This window comes from Mixophyes fleayi, chromosome 4 (assembly GCF_038048845.1).
Source record: "Mixophyes fleayi isolate aMixFle1 chromosome 4, aMixFle1.hap1, whole genome shotgun sequence".
NCBI lineage: Eukaryota > Metazoa > Chordata > Amphibia > Anura > Limnodynastidae > Mixophyes > Mixophyes fleayi.
Genome location: NC_134405.1, coordinates 181,932,800 through 181,954,170, shown reverse-complemented (window position 1 = coordinate 181,954,170; position 21,371 = coordinate 181,932,800). Strand labels below are relative to the sequence as shown.

Below are 21,371 nucleotides of genomic sequence, written 5' to 3'. Positions count from 1 at the left end.
GAGGATATCTCTAGGAGTAGGGGTTTCCTCTTTGGTGGAATTATACTTTTTTGTGTACAATGTACTGTGTATTAGTAATTTACATATTCAGTAGGTATGAGAATGACTTATAAACATCATATATTTTTATTTATTTACTTATTAGCCATTTATAAAGCACCAAAATATTATGTAGATAATGTTTAATCGTTCTCATCAGTCCCCAAAAACTGATGAGTTTCTAAATTCTCTACCAGACAAACCCACAAAGTAGGGTCAATTTTCTCCAAAGTCAATTAACCAATTCTTTTTTTGGACTGTAGGAAGAAACCAGAGCACCCGCATGAAACCCAGCAAATGCAGGGAGAACATACAAACTTCACCCAGATAGTACAGTGTATGGAATAAGCTCATAACCCCAGTATTGTGTGACAGTTGTGATAATTATTGTAACTTAAAAAATATCATTAGTGTTATATGTTTGTATTTAATGTTTAGTAATTCTGCATCATTTTGCATTGGACACTGGAGCCATAATACAAAATTGAAAGTGTACCTCATATCAAGACAGTAAATGGAATTTCAAATTCTTATCAGCATGTGAATAGAATTGCCATGGACTTGCTCCTGGGTGCTGCTCCTATAAGGTATCAGATTTAGGCTGTGTTAGGTCCTGGGTGGTACTTTACAAATGGGTCCACTCAAGATTCAGCTCCTAATGCTGTTCACTCACTGTCATTTAGGCTTGATTTTGGCACTGTCTGGATGACCAGGAAACAGCTAGCACTGTACAGTAGGTGCCATTGTTCTGCACAGACATATAGACATGACACCTTTTATGTATGAAATTATATTAATAAAATTCTTGAGTGTCCTGATTGCAGCGAAGTCGGTATTGCTGGCATCTCAGAAATGTACAATTATTTATTAGTTAATCTGATACATAATCTGCCAAATGACAGAAGGTGCACTTTTAAAAACAGCAATCATCCATTTAATTGACAAATTGTGCAGGGAAAGTACTCTGGGGGAGATTGCCTTTACCATAAAAGAGCAGAAAGCAGGTAACTCACAGGACCTGAATGGTTCTCTAAAGAGTATTTGAAAGCATTCTCTAATTTGCTATAGGCCACTCTCTCTTTTAACAATGATATTAAGATTTTTTTTCAACAATCCTAGTCAAGTGCTTGAAGTTACCCCTGATCTCTTATCCATTACAGGCAGATTGGCTTCAACCCAGGGTGTCAGGCAACAAAAGATGGGCCATAGATTTTTCCTTGTCATTAACTCCAGGAGATCTCCACCTATTATTCTATCTATTAATAAAGAAAAACATTTGATAGAATCTCCTTCCAGTTTATTACTCACATCCTTCAGATAGTGGACATTTCTGGAAATTTCTTGAACTGCATTTTGTCTCTTTCCACTGACCCCTCATCTAAAATCCTGATCAATGGTGACTCTTTGGATACAAGATTACTAACCTGAGGCCATGCTTCTAAATGTCTCCCCTCAGGACAAAGAGTGCCTGACATTGAACTTCAACTTTAAATGGCAGCATAAAAAATAAATTATCTGGGGGTTAACATAACCTCTAGATGTTATTTTTTGAATCAGGCAAACTTCTACCAATTATTTTATAAACTTCAGGCTTAACTTTGACTTCCTGCAGTCGGCTACTTATCTCGTGGTTGGGCAAGATAATCGCAGTTAAAATAAGTGTTATGCCAAAATGGTTTTATTTTTTCCAAACACTCACTCTTCTGCTCACTTTGCTAAACAATGTACAAAATGATTTGTTGTGATTTATCTGCAACTCTAGATCTCCAAGAAAATCCTTAAACATACTCAAAAAAACATTTCCAGTGTCAGAGAGAGGCCTTCCAGATCTAAAATCCTGGTTTTTACTGTACCAACTACCTTCTAACAAATTGTCGCCTCTCACAGATCTCATGGTATCATCTCTTGCTTAGATATTGAATTGACTTTCTGGGGAATTTCTGTTTAGCAAATTTATGGGGTCCAAGAAAATTACACCGACCCGCCCCATCACACTTGGTGCCAATAGCACATATCTCTGTTACACTTTGGCATCAGTATACATTCAAGTGTAACCTATCTACCCCTAACTCCCCCATACTTCAATATTAGGCAATTCAGCCTTCTTCCAGGTTTGTCCACTAATAGATTCTCTAGATGGTTTCATGCAAGTGTAGGCACCCTGAAGACTTTGCTGAAATAGGGCAGTGTCTTCATTTATCAGACCAGTTACCCTTTATGGAAGCAATGATCTATCAATTGTATGGCTTATTCCTTGAGTAGCTGTAAACTTGAATAGTAGTGAGATTTAGCCCCTACACCAGATGAGGAGGCATGGAGGAAGACAAGGACAGCAGTGGAGAAAACAAAAAAGCTTAATTTCAATTTCGACTTAAGGAAATCTCCTAGAAACTCTATTACAGTTGGCATTACACCTTGAATTGATTGGGTAGTATGTTTCCTAATACTGATCCTGAATACTGGTGGAATTGTGGCCACAGAGGAACTCTGCTCCATGTCTTGTGGACCAAATTGGTACATGGTATATAGCATTCTGGATTCTATGTTGGAGTATCCAATTTTAAAAGATCCATGGATTTTCCTCCTCTCCTATCTCCCCCAAAACCTTAATACACATTCTAAGCTTTTTTTGCACTTCCTAGCGGCTACTATAGGCATACCTCCCAACCGTCCAATTTAGGCGGGACAGTCCAGATTTGAGGTCTCTGTCCCGTTATTCCGATCAGAACAGCTGAGCAGCAGACATGTCCCCGAGGTGTGGTCATGTCCCTATCATGACATGGCCATGCCCTCTCTCCCCCTTCACAGGTAAGGGACTCATCTGTGACTTCTAATATATATTGTGATCTGTCCACTGGTGGGATTCTGTAAGTGCTGACAGGTCTGCTGCTGTCAGGTAGGGGAATTGGGGAAAAGCAAGAAACCACAGAGTATGATAGGAGCAGAGTCCTCCATCAGTACAGAGTAGTAATATGAGGCCCTCATGGTACTGATGAAGGATTGTGGTGTAATTTTTTTATTTTCAAAACATCTAATTTACAATGTCCGAAATTGACTAATTGTTTGCTATAGGTTATAGCATGTGTTCTTCACAATTACTCGTGGAGCAGTTTTCAGAAATGAGCCTCAATATTTTCAAGTATGGATGTTGGTGTAATGTTAGAATTCACAAGGTTTTCTTCTAGCTATGCCAGATTTGCTCCCATTGACCTCTTCACTATTTCTATACTTTTCATCCTTGAGAACTCCAAGACTTGGAAGCACCATCACTCCAGAATTCCAGTCCTAGTTACAGTGCTATGTGACCAGTTTGCTCATTGTAGGTAGATATGGTTATTGTAATGTACACTGAAGGCAGAGATTATTCAATTAACTTGCTTTAGTTATGAACCATAGGCTCTGTACCTTTATTTCATTCGACAGCCTACTCATGTAAGCTTGCCATTAGATATTTATAAAGCTATGTAGAAATAGCATTACAGTATTTCAATCTAAAGTGTATTATATATAATAGCAGGAATCAAGAAAATACATTTGTTATTACTGTTGCCGGTGATTTTCATGGGGTTGGTTAGAAAAAAGTTCACATTCATGTAGGCTGAAACCTTTAAAAATAGTTGGAGAAGCTGGGTACACAGAATAAACTTAGAGGGCCATTTTAAGGTAGATACTTTTTCATCAGCGAAGTGTTCAGCAATGCAGTTAGGAATGGTGATGGCAAAGCATGAGCAATTTCTATGCTCCTCCAGTTATTTACAGTGTAGCAGTCTAAATGAAATGCTCTCAGTCTCCTACTTAACAAAATTTCTCTACGATTCACAGATTTGCACAAAGAAATATGGCCTGTAGTCAGAGAAGGCATAACGTGTGCTTTGTTTTGTCATTTCAGCTTTTTATACTTTATCAGTATCATCTTAACTATTATTCAAGATTAGATTTTTCAGTTTGCTATAAGGGTGGTAACAAATACAAAACCTAACTTCTAACTTTCATGATTCATGTATATAGAAGTTTAAATAATAGGCTCAGGTGTCTTATAACCACGTCCAATAGTCATATATTATACAACTTAGGCAAATGATCTATATTAGCTGTATATGAAACACTATGTATAAAATGTGATAGTATTTCACTTGCTGAAAGTGGTAAAATAAACAAATACCACTTTGACACTTAATTTCATCTTTAATTTGTACTTTTTAAAAGCAAGTTAGCAATGCAATTAAACACAATTATGATAAACTAAATACAATGTAGTATATAAAGTCTATACAAATGTATCATAACTGTCAAAGGTTCAACTGTAAAACTACTGAGCCTATAAACCATAATTTGGAATTCAGATGCACCACCTCATGTACCTTTGACGCTAGGGTCCCTAAATGTTATAGTATTCATGGGCTTTCCATGTTTTTATAAAGCAAAAATCTTTAACTTTGAAAGATAATTCTCTATGAAGGTAATCTCTTGGAGTAAGAGAATTAGTTGGAGAGTCTATAGCTATTTTAATGTATTTGTAACTGCTGCATTACTGAATATTTTACATTTGTAACTTAGAGTCACTAATTGTACTTTTATAAAAAATTATGATTAACTAAAGTATAAATTAGGCTAACACTTGCCTCTCTTTTAAACTGTACCTGGACCACTTTGCTGAAGAAAATAATTTACTAAATGATAGAAATATTTAGTGCTTTCAAGATGAATACATGCACGAAGACAAAACTAGCATAAATCGCTATTCTCCTTGAGGGACGGACAATGCTTGGCTTTTAGAGTCATCAAATTTATCATTTGTTGATAGCTGCATAATCATAAAAATCCCATATGACAGGATCCACAACAGGATAATAGAGGACACAAGCCCCATCCAGATTCCAGGAGTGAAAAAAGATGTGCAATCACCTGCATAGGAGAAAAGGTTGTTCTTGATGTTGAATCCTTGAATCTGCAATATTAAAATATGGGTTACTTTAATAAACAACAGTTTGCAGAGTATTTTACAGTTAAATTAAAGGTTTTATACCATCCGGTTCCGAAATAAATCTTAAAGTAGACCTGTATGGACTATTGTTTTCAGTGTTTATGTTGTTTTTTTTATATAACTTATACCCTTCTCTACTGCAGGTAGCAGCATTCTTCTAAGAGTTATATACCACACCATACCCTAAATTGTTATAATATTATAAGCTGCCGAGTTGCTATGTTACCTTATAAAAGCAATGCAGGTCTGAAGTGACTTCTAATATCCTTTTTATCCTTTTTATTTTACAGTATGATTTATTTTACACCATATAATAAATAGGTTGTAATCTCAAACAGTGCAAGCTTCTTACAGGATACAGGATCATTTATATAATGAAATCTAAGATTAGTGCAGGTCATGTATCTTGTGTTGTAATAGAGCAAATGCTTCACTGAAAACAAAAGGTATAATATCATTTTGACACCTTCTTTGCTACCTTTTGCATATTTAATAGAGGAGATTTTGTTGTTGTCAAACATATGGCCTTGATGCAGCCAAAGTTGAAGGTTTTCATTCAGACTAGTCTAATGATACGCAGAGGTACGCCATTCCTATGTAAAAGTGAAGAACTGTCCTTGTCAAGTGACCTGTGGCATAGGGCAATACCCCCTCCAATTCTTTCTGGAAAAATCAGAAACATTAAGTTCCTACAACTGTGTTCCATAGGTTTCATGTCCCTAATACCCCTGTAGTATTTATGCGCTATGGACCAGAGAAAGTTCACCCAAAAAATAAATATAAAACCCTTATATCATATTTAATAAAGACACTCTCAGATCTCAGATTAACATAGTGAAAATCATAAAACTACACGATTCTCCTAGACATCCTCCAATCCTCCACACTAAGCTCTTATCCTCAACACCACCCACAAGCTCATTGGTAAAGTACATTTGTAGAGACTGTGCTAGGCTTCCCTGTGACCTTTAGTTTTTTTCACATATTGAGATGTTCATTTAACCTAAAGACAATTGCATACAACCAGGAAGACAATGTACTCATCTTATCCATAACTGTGTGGCCAGCTCTATCTACAAGGAGCATGGCCTTGCAAAACAACTCTCCTACCCTCAGCCACATATGGAAATTGTGGCTGACCACCCATTCATTAAAATAAGAGACCAGAGGCAAATGTTAAGTGAAAGCAACGGCTACAGCTTTTTTCAAAATTGTCAATGTTTTTTTTACAACACAAAACACATACCAATAATAAAACTTTAACCTGAACACAAACAACTTAAAATAAAGACACATGAGATATTAGACTGGGTTGACAAGTATGAACTCCACCACTGGAAGGGTATACTTCTAGCAGGACCAACAGATCTAAAGCCTAGCCAAGGTCAGTGTTAAAGTCTGAATTCAGAATGTTCAGTTCAATGACACTGAGATGCTTGCCATCCCTATCTAAAAGTGAAAAACGATCCTTTTCAAGCCCCTTGTGACATAGGACAATACCCTGTCCTGTCCTTGGTACCCTTGTAGTATTTACCAAATCAGCAGTATTGAATAAGTAGACAACTTTTCCCCAGACCCTGCTTTGTACTTTGTCTGGCCCAGATAATTACCACTCACAAGAACAATGATAACACAATTAGAAACAAATGTACAAACATTTTTAATAAAATTGTGAATCAAGAAATACTCCTCCACCTAACCTTAAGCAAATTAGGGGAAACCAAGCTCTCTGCCATTTGATGAAGCCTTTGCATATTTAGATTTCCAAAACATCCAACGTCTCCAGATATTATGAAGACAAAAAAAATCTTTATTGGGTCATGTAGCCTTACTCAGCAGCAGTCAAGAAGTTATTATGTCATTAATTTACATTTAGTTCTTCACCTGTCCAAGTTACTTTCTATCAGCTCTTGAATTACTCTGAAGTGACTTCTAATATCCTTTTTATTTTACAGTATGATTTATTTTAATACATATGTTGTAATCTCAAACAGTGCAAGCTTCTTTAAATATATATGGGCAAAGAAGACACACTATATAAATGAGATCATACTATTTGAAATGCCCCAGTCACCTAAACAGTAAAGGCAGCAATGTTGGTGTGGGCTGAACTGAAATTCATAAGAATCCATACTAGAATATGTAGGCGCTTGATTCATCTTTCAGAAAGAGAAGACAAGTGTGCATCTATAGAACACTGCCAGGACCAATTAAATATATAAAGGGAGTATAAGGAAAAGGACATTATATCCTCCACAGTAATCAGGCTTGAATGGACCTCAGTGTTATTCCTCATACTATATCAATTAATATTTTTATTTATATTGCTGAGTTAGGAACAGTGATCAAAATGGACATTTAGAAGTGGTGATATAGAAAATGTGAATGGAATTTGATAGTTTTACAATGAAGGCAGTGGTAATAGTGACGGACTGGCGTACCACCATATACCAGCCCACTTTGACCACTGGTTATGGTAATATTAAAGACACTGTGTTAAGTGAGGAATGTACAGGGGCTGGCTGACAAATTTTAGCCAGAGGGGTGAGATTCAGCTCAGCATTATATTAGGAAAATTTTAAAGGAAGAAAATGCAGATAGCCCATTGACTCCATATATAATTATTGCCCCCATTAGCAATCAAATAGTTTTGTCTCCTTAATAAAATGAACAATAATTGTGCCACTTAATATAATGAAAAATTTAATTTGACCCCTTAAGATATTTATAAATTAATTTTGCCCAATTAATGAATAAATAATGATTGTACCTATAATTCATAAGTGAATGACAAGCAGCTGCATGCAGTTTGAGGGATTGCTCCTCTCACAACCGCTTATTTTTCCTGGCTATTTTTCCCTCTGCTTTTCCAGCGGTTTGTCAAACCCCCATCTTTATAAATAGAACGAATGGTATCCTTATAATGTTAAAAATCGGGATGGTAATTTGTAATGTGGCGCTTTGTAAAACTGCATTTATCTGTCGATTTTGTCTTTATTAAATCTGACAATTTCAAAACCACCCAAAAAAAAATGCCAATAAAGCTCTTTAGTAAATCTAGTCCTAAGTGTTTTATGCTTACTTCAATTACTTAAAATACATTTTCGAAAGTAATAACTTAAAGACACATCATTTAGCGAAATTTGGAAGCAACTAAGAAAAAATGCTGGCTATATATTATTTGCAAACATACACAACATTACATAGATTCCATAAACATTGATTAGCTCCTTAATTTCATTGATTGGAATGTAGAAATTGACTTGCATTGTCATGATGAATGAGGAAATTGAAATGAAAAGTCAGACATTTGTACAAAGGACTATGCCAGTAATATCATATATGCTGCTATATTTTTATTGGTTTTATTGCTTTTGGAATTATGTATAGTAGGTATACACTTTACTTACTTGAAATTCTGAAATGAATATTCCCCACTGTTTTGAATCAACATTGTCTGGAACTAGCACCTCTCCAGTTAAAGAGCTTGTCCCCACTTGTTGGCAATGGAAGGAGTACTCTGCCGGTGCTGAGGCATAAGTTGTTCTGAATGAGGCATTTCTCAAAATATTTTGGTTGGGAATTATCATGACAGATTCTAATTTGAACCAATTTCTAGCAGAACCAGTGTAGAACATATTAGTCATAAAAAATCTAAAGAGAATCAAAGGTAAGATTATAACGTAACCTGTTTCCAAAAAATGAAGTTCTTAAAATTGCTTTAAATATCATGGCAGTTTATACTTTTTTATTTACAATTATAACAATGCTTTTTATGCTTAAAGTACTCTTGTTTAAGATCACATATGCATATGCTCACTGCATACATTAGCACTGCCTGTAATAAACTGTAATACAAGTTGTGAGGGATTTTTAATGTGAAACTTCTTATTATTTCTGTACATTTACTACGCATTGCTTTGTGCAAGCAGTGTTCAAACCAATGTCATGGTGACACAATGCTTATCATTGGATTGCTAACTGGATTGTTAACACAATGCAGGGTAATGCATATTTTTGTCACTTATTTATTTATTACCCTTTCCCCATTCCTCGTCTGTGTTAGTTCACAGACTGGATGCTATTACTGGGATGCATTACAGCACAATGGTAAGCCTTTTTTGGGAATAATCTTTGCAATAGTGTATTAGTATTAACTTTAACACATTTATCAAGTAAAATAACTCCCACCAGCTAATGTAACAAGCGGTGATGGGGATGCAGTGCCTAGAGGACCCACAGAGCTTCCTCTGGCCATGGGAACAGGATATGCAGTGTAGAAGAGCATTGCTTATGGTTACTAACTAGAGCGGTATCAGGTATTGCTGACAGAGTACTGGTGACAACATCTTCTGCTCTCGTCTTACTGGGAATGTGGTGCTGGGCTGTGACATCATAGGCCGGCACCACACTCCCAGCCTATCAGTAACATAGTGGAGCAGTAACAGGCATCTTCACAGGTAAGAAGCAGCTGCTTCTCTATGTCAGTGGACGGTGCTCAGTGTAGGGGTGCTATGGGAATATTAAAAACATGTCACTTGTTCAGTGTTTCAGGCACCCTCTGAATATTGGCTCTCTAGGCAGACACCTAGGTTCACCTAATGATAGCACTGGTCGTGCCTGTTCCGTAAATGCATAACTTTGAATAAGCTTCGCTTAGATTTTACAGACCCCACAAAATGCGCTTCCTACTTAATTTACTATTGCAGATACCTGTGCTGAATTAATTTACTGATGTTTTAAAAACACCCATTAATATCAATGAATTCAGCACAGGTAACTGCAATAGTTAAGTGTATATTCGGGAGCAAAGTATTGTGTACCCGATGGAAGGGTGCAGGGAAGTGGGGAGGAGGGAACCAGGGCCCACATATCACTAGTTTCCCATGCAGCGGCCCTATTATCTCCCTGGGCCCCGATGCACCGCACCTGCTGCACCAGTGGTAGTTCCGTCACCTGGAGGTATTATATCAGACACAGCAGCTGCCACATGAGTGAGGCATTGATTATCTTCCAAGTGATTCTAGTGACACTCACATAAATAGCTCAGTGTACTCACACAGTCTATGTAGAAGGTTAGATCATGTTTGCATGGTAATATCTTCTCACCAGTTTGACTAGTCAGTCAAACTTTATCCTATTGTTTGGGTTATGTGACCACTTCATCCTGCTTCTCTGACCTCATAATGTGACCTGATGCTCCGTCACAGAGATAGCATTGGCCTCTCTTTGGGATTAAGGTCTTATAGCTAGATTATTAAAGAATGCAACTTTGTGTTACACAACATACCTTACTTCAAGGCTCCTTAGTCCAAGTCCAGGAGATGAATATAATAATGACAAGCTAAAAAATGACAATATTATTTTATATTAATAATCTCAGAAATAATTGTATGCAAGGAAGCTTGTTTATATGCTAGATTGTAGTCACATGAATACATCAACAAGACTTGGGAGTTACAAAACCTATATAATACATACAACTCTATAAAAATAATAGTGCATAGCATCAATGATCTGCTCAAATTAAAAGTATTATTATTATTAGCAGTAGTAGTAGTAGTAGTATTATCATAAATTTGTAAGGTGCCACAGTGCTCCACAGTGCCGGACAGCGGGGAAAAGAACATGCATAAAACAGTGACATACAAGGTAAACAAAATAAATGCATATGTGAAAACAAACAGTAAGGAAGCCCTGCTCACAAGACAGCTTACAATGTCGACAGAAGGGGGAATGCTGAGGCGAGAGGAGTGAGTGTGGCTCACAGTGGACACTGGGATTTTAGAGAGGGTGTAATGGCGTGAGTAGTATATGTGTAACTATAATAAACAGGTGGGTTTTTACAGAGTGTTTAAGGCTGGGGGAAGGTCTGCTCAGGTTTGGTAGGGAATTCCGTAAGTGGGGAATAGCACAGCAGACATCTCGTAGGTGGGAGTGAACTGTTAGACATGGCAAAGCTTAGGTCAGAGTTAGATCTAAGAGGACATGAGGGAGATTATTTCAAGATGAGGTTTCAATGTATAAAGGTTTGGCTTTGTAAGTGAGTAAGTAATTTGAATTGGATTCTGGAAGATATGGCAAATTGTGTGTATCATTGTAGAGGTTTGCAGAATGTTGTGGTATGTATGAGACAGATCAATCGATCAGTTTTGCCACTGCATGTAGGACTGAAGTGGAGATAGATGGGTGAGGGGAATGCCAGATACGAGCAGGTTGCAGATGTCGAGGCTGGAGATGATGAGAGTGGATAAGTGTTGGTTACATTTTGGCTAAGGGCATATTCTAGCAATACTTCAAAAGCAACAGGATTTGGCAGACTGACTAAAATCACGATTTAACATGGACATTGAGGACGTACTTACGTAGTGTTGGTAGCGGAACATTCAGATAAACTAGTATTTGCTTGTTTTGCTTCAAATGTTAAATTTGTCAAATCAAGCTGAGTAGAATTAACTGTGAGTAGAAATTGTGTTGCGTAAATCAAGATACAGGTGTCTGATCCATTTGCCGACACATTTAATGGTGGATACAGAACCGCTGTATCAGTAGCTAGGAGATCTCTTCCCTGTTTATGGACCATGTCAAAACTCTTAGCAACCTATAAAAAATTTGTGGGGGGAAAGATCAAATTAGTGGTTTTACATCAGTTAGCCTTACCGCATAGCCAAAATGAATAGCATTCTCGTTTTTAATTCAAATTATTTTACTGTAAATAACAGGTTCAGTTGAGTGACAAAGTGTTGTTTCCTTAAATAGTATAAGATGTTATCTAATAATAACTAGGGATGTGCACCGGCGACTTTTGAGGTCTCGTGTTTTGTGTTTTGGATCCGGATTTTCGTTATTTTTGGGGTTCGGATTTGTCTCGCAAAACACTTGACGAAAGGTCTCGGTTCGGATTTAAGGTATTGGATTCGGATTTTTTTTGAAAAAAACATAAAAAGTTTAAAAATCAAGTTTTTGGGCTTATTTTCACTCCTAGGCTATTATTAACCTCAATAACATTCAATAACAAGCATTTCCACTAATTTACAGTGTATTCTGAACACCTCACAATATAGTTATTAGTCCAAAACGTTGCAACAAGGTATCTTTCTGGACTGCGTAGAGGAGTGGGTCACCACAATATATTATAAACCCTGAACTTTTATGATTCGCACCAATAATTGTACCTGGACTGCGTAGAGGAGTGGGTCACCACAATATATATTAAAAACCCTGAACTTTTATGATTCGCACCAATAATTGTACCTGGACTGCGTAGAGGAGTGGGTCACCACAATATCTTAAAAACCCTGAACTTTTATGATTCGCACCAATAATTGTACCTGGACTGCGTAGAGGAGTGGGTCACCACAATATATTAAAAACCCTGAACTTTTATGATTCCCACCAATAATTGTACCTGGACTGCGTAGAGGAGTGGGTCACCACAATATCTTAAAAACCCTGAACTTTTATGATTCGCACCAATAATTGTACCTGGACTGCGTAGAGGAGTGAGTGGGTCACCACAATATCTATTAAAAACCCTGAACTTTTATGATTCGCACCAATAAATGTACCTGGACTGCGTAGAGGAGTGGGTCACCACAATATATATTAAAAACCCTAAACTTTTATGAATCGCACCAATAAATGTACCTGGACTGCGTAGAGGAGTGGGTCACCACAATATATATTAAAAACCCTGAACTTTTATGATTCGCACCAATAAATGTACCTGGACTGCGTAGAGGAGTGGGTCACCACAATATCTATTAAAAACTCTGAACTTTTATGATTCGCACCAATAAATGTACCTGGACTGCGTAGAGGAGTGGGTCACCACAATATATATTAAAAACCCTGAACTTTTATGATTCGCACCAATAAATGTACCTGGACTGCGTAGAGGAGTGGGTCACCACAATATATATTAAAAACCCTGAACTTTTATGATTCGCACCAATAAATGTACCTGGACTGCGTAGAGGAGTGGGTCACCACAATATATATTAAAAACCCTGAACTTTTATGAATCGCACCAATAAATGTACCTGGACTGCGTAGAGGAGTGGGTCACCACAATATATATTAAAAACCCTGAACTTTTATGATTCGCACCAATAAATGTATCTGGACTGCGTAGAGGAGTGGGCACTGGGCACCACAATAAAATATATAAAAAACCTTCAACAGATCTGCATTACACTACACATACGGCTGCTCCTCCATCCTCTCCATCATATACATGTTGGAGTTTTAGCGTGTGACAACCTCTTGTTTTTGATAATGTCAGTGCATTTGGAATATTTTTCAATTTGCCCCACACCACTGAATGTACTTTATCTATGATACGCAATACGCATCTATCTATCTTGACTGCGTAGTGTGGTGGCCCCGGTACACAATTTGGTACCGAGGCCACAATATAATTTAAAAACCCTCCACGTGTCGGAATTCCACCAAACAAGTATCTGGACTGCATAGTGGGGTGGCCCCGGTACCCAATTTGATACCGGGGCCACAATACCTCCTCCAAACATGCTCCAGACAATTCGTCATTGACAGACCCCAGACAGACAGGGTCGTAGTGTTATTGTTTGACTTTGTAAACCCAAAAAAATGTCCCTGTTGCACATAGTCGTGCAATGAAGACTGACTTTTTCATTTAAAGGCACGATCTTTAAAGTGTAGTGTTTGTAAGTCTAAGTCATATTATACTTTTGGTAAAATTGGTTTTTTTTGTTCCTCTTTATGGTAATTAATTAGTAATAGAATTAAAGTAGGAAATAGAATTAAATAGAATTAAAGTAGGAAATAGAGTGGTATAGAGTTGTAGTGTGGTATAGATAGAGTGGTCCACACAATATAATAATAAAACCCTCAACTGGTCTGAATTCCACCAAACAAGTATCTTGACTGCGTAGTGTGGTGGCCCCGGTACACAATTTGGTACCGAGGCCACAATATAATTTAAAAACCCTCCACGTGTCGGAATTCCACCAAACAAGTATCTGGACTGCATAGTGGGGTGGCCCCGGTACCCAATTTGATACCGGGGCCACAATACCTCCTCCAAACATGCTCCAGACAATTCGTCATTGACAGACCCCAGGCAGACAGGGTCGTAGTGTTATTGTTTGACTTTGTAAACCCAAAAAAATGTCCCTGTTGCACTTGCACATAGTCGTGCAATGAAGACTGACTTTTTCATTTAAAGGCACGATCTTTAAAGTGTCAGAAAGAGAGAGAAGACACAGGAGAGGAGAGTTGTAGCTGGGGACCTGGGGTGGAAGCTCCCAGGCTCCCCCAGCATTGCCTGGAAGTCTGAGCGTGGTGACTGAGCCAGGGCAAGGAATGTGTGCCCTGGATGAGGGGGAGAACTCCATGCCACTATAGTGAACCCAAGAGAGAGGGGGACACTGCACATGGAAGAGGCCCTGGAGTGAGGGCTGCTACAAGAGGCATGGTAGCTGTAGTGTCAGATCCTGAGGCTGAGAGTACACAGAGTGACGTGTCAGAGCACAGGAGACATTATCCCCGCAGAGGAGGGATGAGCTGCAGTTGAGAGGTCTGTTGTTGAAATAGGACATGCACACTTTAACAAACCAATCATTTCAGCGACAGGGCCTACCAAACAACTTTGACTGAAATGATTGGTTTGTTTGGGCCCCCACACCAAAAAAGCTATTCATCTCTCCCTGTACAGACTAAACAGGCTCTACTGAGGCAAGATGTCGTCCTCATCCTCAACCTCTGATTCCTCTCCCCCTACAGTGTGTACTTCCTCCTCATCACACATTATCAATTCGTCCCCGCTGGACTCCACAACCACAGGTCCCTCTGTAGTATCTGGAGGGCAGTGCTGTACTTCATTGAGGAATTGATTATTCATTTTTATAAACATCATTTTTTCAACGTTGTGAGGAAGCAACCTCCTTCGCCGCTCACTGACCAGGTTCCCCGCTGCACTAAAAACTCTTTCCGAGTACACACTGGAGGGGGGACAACTCAGGTAAAATAGAGCCAGTTTGTACAGGGGCTTCCAAACTGCCTTTTTTTCCTGCCAGTAACAATATGGACTGTCTGACATGTCTACTTGGATGGTGTCAGCAAAGTAATCATCCACAATTTTTTCTATTGTCACAGCATCCAATGCAGCGAGAGTAGACATGTCTGCAATGGTTGGCAGGTCCTTCAGTCCGGACCAGATGTTATCAGCATCCCCGCCAGTGCCTCTTTTGGGAAAACTGAGCTTTTTCCTCGCAGCCATAGATGTGGAAGAAAATGAGGGTGGAGCTGTTGGCATGTCACGGTCCTCTTCAGAGGACAATCTCCTGACCAGCAGGTCTTTGCACCGCTGTAGATTTGTGTCCGCCGGAAACAGAGACACAACATACGCTTTAAACCGAGGATCGAGCACGGTGGCCAGAATGTATTCCTCTGACTTTAAAAGAGTGACCACCCTCGGATCCTGGCAAAGCGTACGAAGGGCTACATCCACAAGAGCTACATGCTTGCTGTAATCGCAATGGCTTACCAGCTCCTCCCTCACTTTCTCCAGCTGCTTCTGCAACAGCCTGATCAGGGGAATGACCTGACTCAAGCTGGCAGTGTCGGAACTGACTTCTCGTGTGGCAAGTTCAAATGGCTGCAGAACCTTGCACAACACGGAAATCAGTCTCCACTGCGCTTGACTCAGGCGCATCCCCACTCCTTTGCCTATGTCGTAGGTGGCTGTGTAGGCCTGAATGGCCTTTTGCTGCTCCTCCATCCTCTGCAGCATATAGAGGGTGGAGTTCCAGCGCGTCACAACCTCTTGTTTGAGGTGATGGCAGGGCAGGTTCAAGCTTTTTTGATGTGCCTCTAGTCTGCGGTAGGCACTGGCTGAATGCCGAAAGTGTCCAGCAATTTTGCGGGCCACCGCAAGCATCTCCTGCACACCCCTGTCACTCTTGAGGTAATGCTGCACCACCAAATTAATGGTGTGGGCAAAACATGGGACGTGCTGGAAATTGCCCATATTTAATGCCCGCACAATGTTACTGGCATTGTCTGACACCACAAATCCCCATGAGAGTCTAAGTGGGGTAAGCCACTGGGAGATAATTTCCCTCAGTTTCTCTAATATGTTGTCAGCGTTGTGCCTCTTATTAAAGCCTGTAATGCACAATGTTGCCTGCCTTTGCATGAGCAGCCATTTTGTAGATGCTGCTACTGATGCAGCTGTTGCTGTTGCTGCGGAAGGGGATGCATCTACCCAGTGGGCTGTCACAGTCATATAGTCCTTCGTTTGCCCAGAACCACTTGTCCACATGTCCGTGGTTAAGTGGACAGTGGGTACAACCGCATTTTTAAGAGCACTGAGGACACTTGATCGTACTTCTCTGTACATTTTTGGTATCGCCTGCCTAGTGAAGTGGAATCTCGAGGGGATTTGGTACCGGGGACACAATACCTCCATCAACCCTCTAAATCCCACTCCACTGATGGCGGACACCGGGCGCACGTCTAACACCAACATTGCAGTTACAGCCGCAGTTATACGCTTTGCAATAGGGTGACTACTATCGTATTTGGTGGTCATGGCAAACGACTGTTGGACGGTCAATTGTTTGGTGAAAGACTTAGCGGTCTTACGACTTCCCCTCTGGGAAGATGACCGACTAACAGCAGCAACAGCAGCAGTGGCAGTAGTAGGCGTACCGCTGCAGGATTCCTCGGATGAATCCCGTATTGAGGAGGACTCAGTCTGGCTGCTGACTTGGGCTGCAGGACTGAATCTGATGGAGATTGTGGAGGAAGTTGACGAGGAGGGTGTTGCTGGTGTGTATCCAACTGGACCACGGGATTTAGGTGTCCCTGTACCGATGAGGGTCCTAGCCCCAGTTCCTGAACTAACCACTGAACTATGAAGGTTATTCAGGTGACGTATAAGGGAGGATGTTCCTAGGTGGGCAAGATCCTTACCCCTGCTTATTTGAGCTTTACATAAGCTACATATTGCCATACATTGGTTGTCTGGATTTGGATAAAAATAACTCCAGACCGAAGAGGTGCATTTTTTGGTCTTCTGACCAGGCATGACGATGGGCTTTTTCATCCCATGGACATCAGCTGTTTCCCCCCCTGGTGCCTCATTTACAATAACCACATCACCATCCTCATCATCAAGTTCCTCCACAGCGCCAGCTACATCATCAATAGCCTCCTCCCGAGCCACCTCTTCCCGTACAGTGATGGGAAGGTCAGGCTTGACAACCACCAACACCCTTGGACTCGCCTTGGGGATTTGTGATAATTTCTCTTTAGAAGGCAGAGTTGTTTGCTGTTTTGTTGCTGACAGCATAACTCTCTTCAATTTTTTGTAGGGGGGGGGAGGAGGAGGAGGGCTAAGATCCGTGGGTGAAGCTGAACCACTAGTCATGAACACGGGCCAGGGCCTAAGCCGTTCCTTGCCACTCCGTGTCGTAAATGGCATATTGGCAACTTTACGTTTCTCCTCAGATGATTTTAAGTTTCTCTTTTTGCTACTTTTTCTTAACTTGGGCTTTTTGGATTTTACATGCCCGGTACTACGAGATTGGGCATCGGGCTTGGAAGACGACGTTGATGGCATTTCATCGTCTATGTCATGACTAGTGGCAGCAGCTTCAGCATTAGGAGGAAGTGGGTCTTGATCTTTCCCTACTTTATCCTCCAAATTTTTGGTCTCCATTATATGTAGCACAAGATACTGCAGAATGTGTGAACTTGGTAATATTGCAGTACCAATGGACTTATACTGCTGGATTGGTTTTGCAAATTTGGTTATAATTATTATATATTTTTTTTTTTTTAATTTTTTATTTTTTTTTACTTTTTTTTTATTTTTAAAAAACTTGGGAATAGTGGGGAAATAACTATGCCCTTAGAAGCACAGAGCACAGGACACAGCACCACTGGACTGAACAGGACACGGCACAGGACCCAGCAGCACTACGGAACTCAGCAGGACAGAGCACAGGACACAGCACCACTGGACTGATACTGCAGAATGTGTGAACTTGGTAATATTGCAGTACCAATGGACTTATAATGCTGGATTGGTTTTGCAAATTTGGTTATAATTATTATATATTTTTTTTTTTTTTAAATTTTTATTATTTTTTACTTTTTTTTTATTTTTTAAAAACTTGGGAATAATGGGGAAATAACTATGCCCTTAGAAGCACAGAGCACAGGACACAGCACCACTGGACTGAACAGGACACGGCACAGGACCCAGCAGCACTACGGAACTCAGCAGGACAGAGCACAGGACACAGCACCACTGGACTGATACTGCAGAATGTGTAAACTTTGTAATATTGCAGTACCACTGGACTTTTACTGCTGAATGTGTGAACTTGGTAATATTGCAGTACCAATGGGCTTATACTGCAGGATTGGTTGTGAAAATTTTGTGGTAATTAAAAAATATTAAAGTAGTTTTTGGTATTTTTTAAAAAAACTTTTTTTTATTTTTTTAAACACAGGGGAATATTGGGGAAATAACTATGCCCTTAGAAGCACAGAGCACAGGACACAGCACCACTGGACTGAACAGGACACAGCACAGGACCCAGCAGCACCACTGACCTCAGAAGGACAGAGCACAGCACACAGCACCACTGGACTGATACTGCAGAACACAGCACAGCACAGCACAGCACAGCACAGCACTAAACAGCACTAAACAGCACTAAACAGCACAGCACTAAACAGCACAGAACTAAACAGCACAGAACTAAACAGCACAGAGGACCACCTAACACACCCTCCCTCTACCCTGATCAATGCCCGAGTGAAGATGGCGGCGACTAGCGGGGAATTTATAGGATCCGAGTATCGCGAGATCCGACAACGGGATTATGAGTCAGAGCCTCAGTTTCACTTTTGAATTTGGCGCCAATACCCGGATCTGTCTCGGATCCGACTCGGATCCGCAACGTTCGGGTGGGCTCGGATTTCAGAAATCCGAGTGCGCTCATCCCTAATAATAACTGGTGTTTAATAATAAAATCTGCAATTGAAAATGATAATCAGGCACCACCTCTTCCCGTGACCCTCACTGGCAACGCATAAAGACTCCTGCACTACAGAACAGGTCAGTGTTATTTTTAGATATTTAATCAGTTGAGTGGGTCTCATCCTTAGCACTTTAGAGGTATATGTGGAGGACAAGCCCCACACGTTGTTATCACTGGAGGGATAAATGTAAATCCCCACATTAATCCCTTACATAGATCTTACCATCATACCAAATAAATACTGTGCTATAAAATTAATATTAATCTCCCCTCACACCCAATAAAATGTACAAATTATTAAAATTTGGTTTGCAGTTATCTAGTGTTTCATATCAAAAAAGGCCATTTGCTTTCTACAATATATTTTTTTCTATTATCAGAAAAACACAGGAGCGCTACACCCAAAACATAAATAAAAAGAATACACTAGAGACAAAAACTGAGTAAGATCAGTTACAGTGGCCATTTAGTTGAGACCAATGTTCATTAAAACATATACTTACAAAAACAATTCTTAGCGGTAAACGTAAAAAGCTGGAGAGTGGAGTGGAGATGTTGCCTATAGCAACCAATCAAATTCTAGCTATAATTTTGTAGACTGTACTAAATAAACGATAACTAGAATCTGATTGGATGCTATAGGTAACATCTGCACTTCAAAAACCCTCCAGAAACCCGCAGCTTGATACAGTTACCCCTTAGACTTTTAATAATGTGTTAGAGGTTATGTAATACAGATACAACCTGGAATGTTGCTAGAATCTGGCAGTTCACGTGTTTGAAACCAGAGAGGTGTTTCTGGGCAACTAACTGTGCACCTGACTGCAGAACAAGAGACTTCAAAGACTTTCTCTCACAACCAGCAGTGGATCTAGACATTTTATTAGGGGGCCTTCACTCCTAGAAGGGCTACCTGCGGCCGCACACTAAGTACATGTGCCTGGCGGCCGACAGGCAGGCAGAGGATGTTGCCCGGCTGCTAGTATTGTGTTTAAAACACATGTACTGTATATTTATTGATATAGCACCAGAATACCCAGAAACACTTCATACTTGTCGAGAAACACAGTGATAAAACAAGACCCGGTATAACCGACAAAGAGGTAAGAGGGTCCTGCTCACAAGCTTACAATCTATAGGAAAAATAAGACTTCAATACATGATGTTAAGCATCACAACTTGAACATTAGTCCATGATTCATTAGGCGCTTTAAATAAATATACTACAGTAAAACTAAAATATTCTATTGCATCAAATGTTATATTAATGGAAAAGTATAATTTAGAAGAACAACTAGGCATTTTACTTGTTTTCTATATGTTATATTCAGGGCCTGATTATCCAATAAGCTGACTAGGCTGCAGCCTAGGGAGTGAGGCTTTTTTTGAGGGTTGGGGGGGGGGAGGCAAGACTGTCAGGGTGCAAAACTGTGACATGGAGAGGTATAAACTAAAATTCATTTAAAAATATAAGAGAAGGGTTGTTCTCCCAAGAAAACATGAAAGAAAAAAGTATTAAGGTTTTAATCTTGACATATTCCCATTTAAAGGCTGAATACAATGAGTTATCCTCAGACGGACGTTTAAGGATAAGCGAGTAGGAAAGACAAGGATGGAGACAGGTGCAGGTCTGACAGCCCCCCTCCACATTCACATCTACGTCCTCAGTAGAGCTTGATCACTACAGATCCACTTGCGGTCTGACAGCCGCCCTCCACATTCACATCTACGTCCTCAGTAGAGCTTGATCACTACAGATCCACTTGCGGTCTGACAGCCGCCCTCCACATTGACATCTACTTCCTCAGTAGAGCTTGTTCACTACAGATCCACCTGCGGTCTGACAGCCCCATCCACATTCACATCTACGTCCTCAGTAGAGCTTGTTCACGACAGCTCCACCTGCGGTGTGACAGCCCCCCTCCACATTCACATCTACGTCCTCAGTAGAGCTTGTTCACTACAGATCCACTTGCGGTCTGACAGCCCCCCTCCACATTCACATCTACGTCCTCAGTAGAGCTTGTTCACGACAGCTCCACCTGCGGTGTGACAGCCCCCCTCCACATTCACATCTACGTCCTCAGTAGAGCTTGTTCACTACAGATCCACTTGCGGTCTGACAGCCCCCCTCCACATTCACATCTACGTCCTCAGTAGAGCTTGTTCACGACAGATCCACCTGCAGGTCCGACAGCCCCCATCTACATTCACATCTACGTCCTCAGTAGAGCTTGTTCACGACAGATCCACCTGCAGGTCCAACAGCCCCCATCCACATTCACATCTACGTCCTCAGTAGAGCTTGT

The 21,371-nt window shown here is 40.2% G+C and overlaps 1 protein-coding gene across 3 annotated transcripts in view; it reads right to left on the bottom strand.

Moving 5' to 3' along the window:
- Positions 1 to 4,216: 4,216 nt before the first annotated feature.
- Positions 4,217 to 21,371, bottom strand: part of LOC142152362 (V-type proton ATPase subunit S1-like) — an 81,969-nt gene continuing 64,814 nt past the window's right edge. For 2 of the 3 annotated variants that reach the window (XM_075208935.1, XM_075208936.1), the window contains exons 7-10: positions 11,389 to 11,624; positions 10,314 to 10,367; positions 8,434 to 8,677; positions 4,217 to 4,987 (exon numbers count right to left, since the gene is read on the bottom strand). In XM_075208935.1, coding sequence (XP_075065036.1) covers positions 4,778 to 4,987; positions 8,434 to 8,677; positions 10,314 to 10,367; positions 11,389 to 11,624 — 744 coding nt within the window. In that variant the 3' untranslated portion in view covers positions 4,217 to 4,777. The remainder of the gene's footprint in view (positions 4,988 to 8,433; positions 8,678 to 10,313; positions 10,368 to 11,388; positions 11,625 to 21,371) is intronic. The other variant, XM_075208937.1, reaches the window with a different exon arrangement.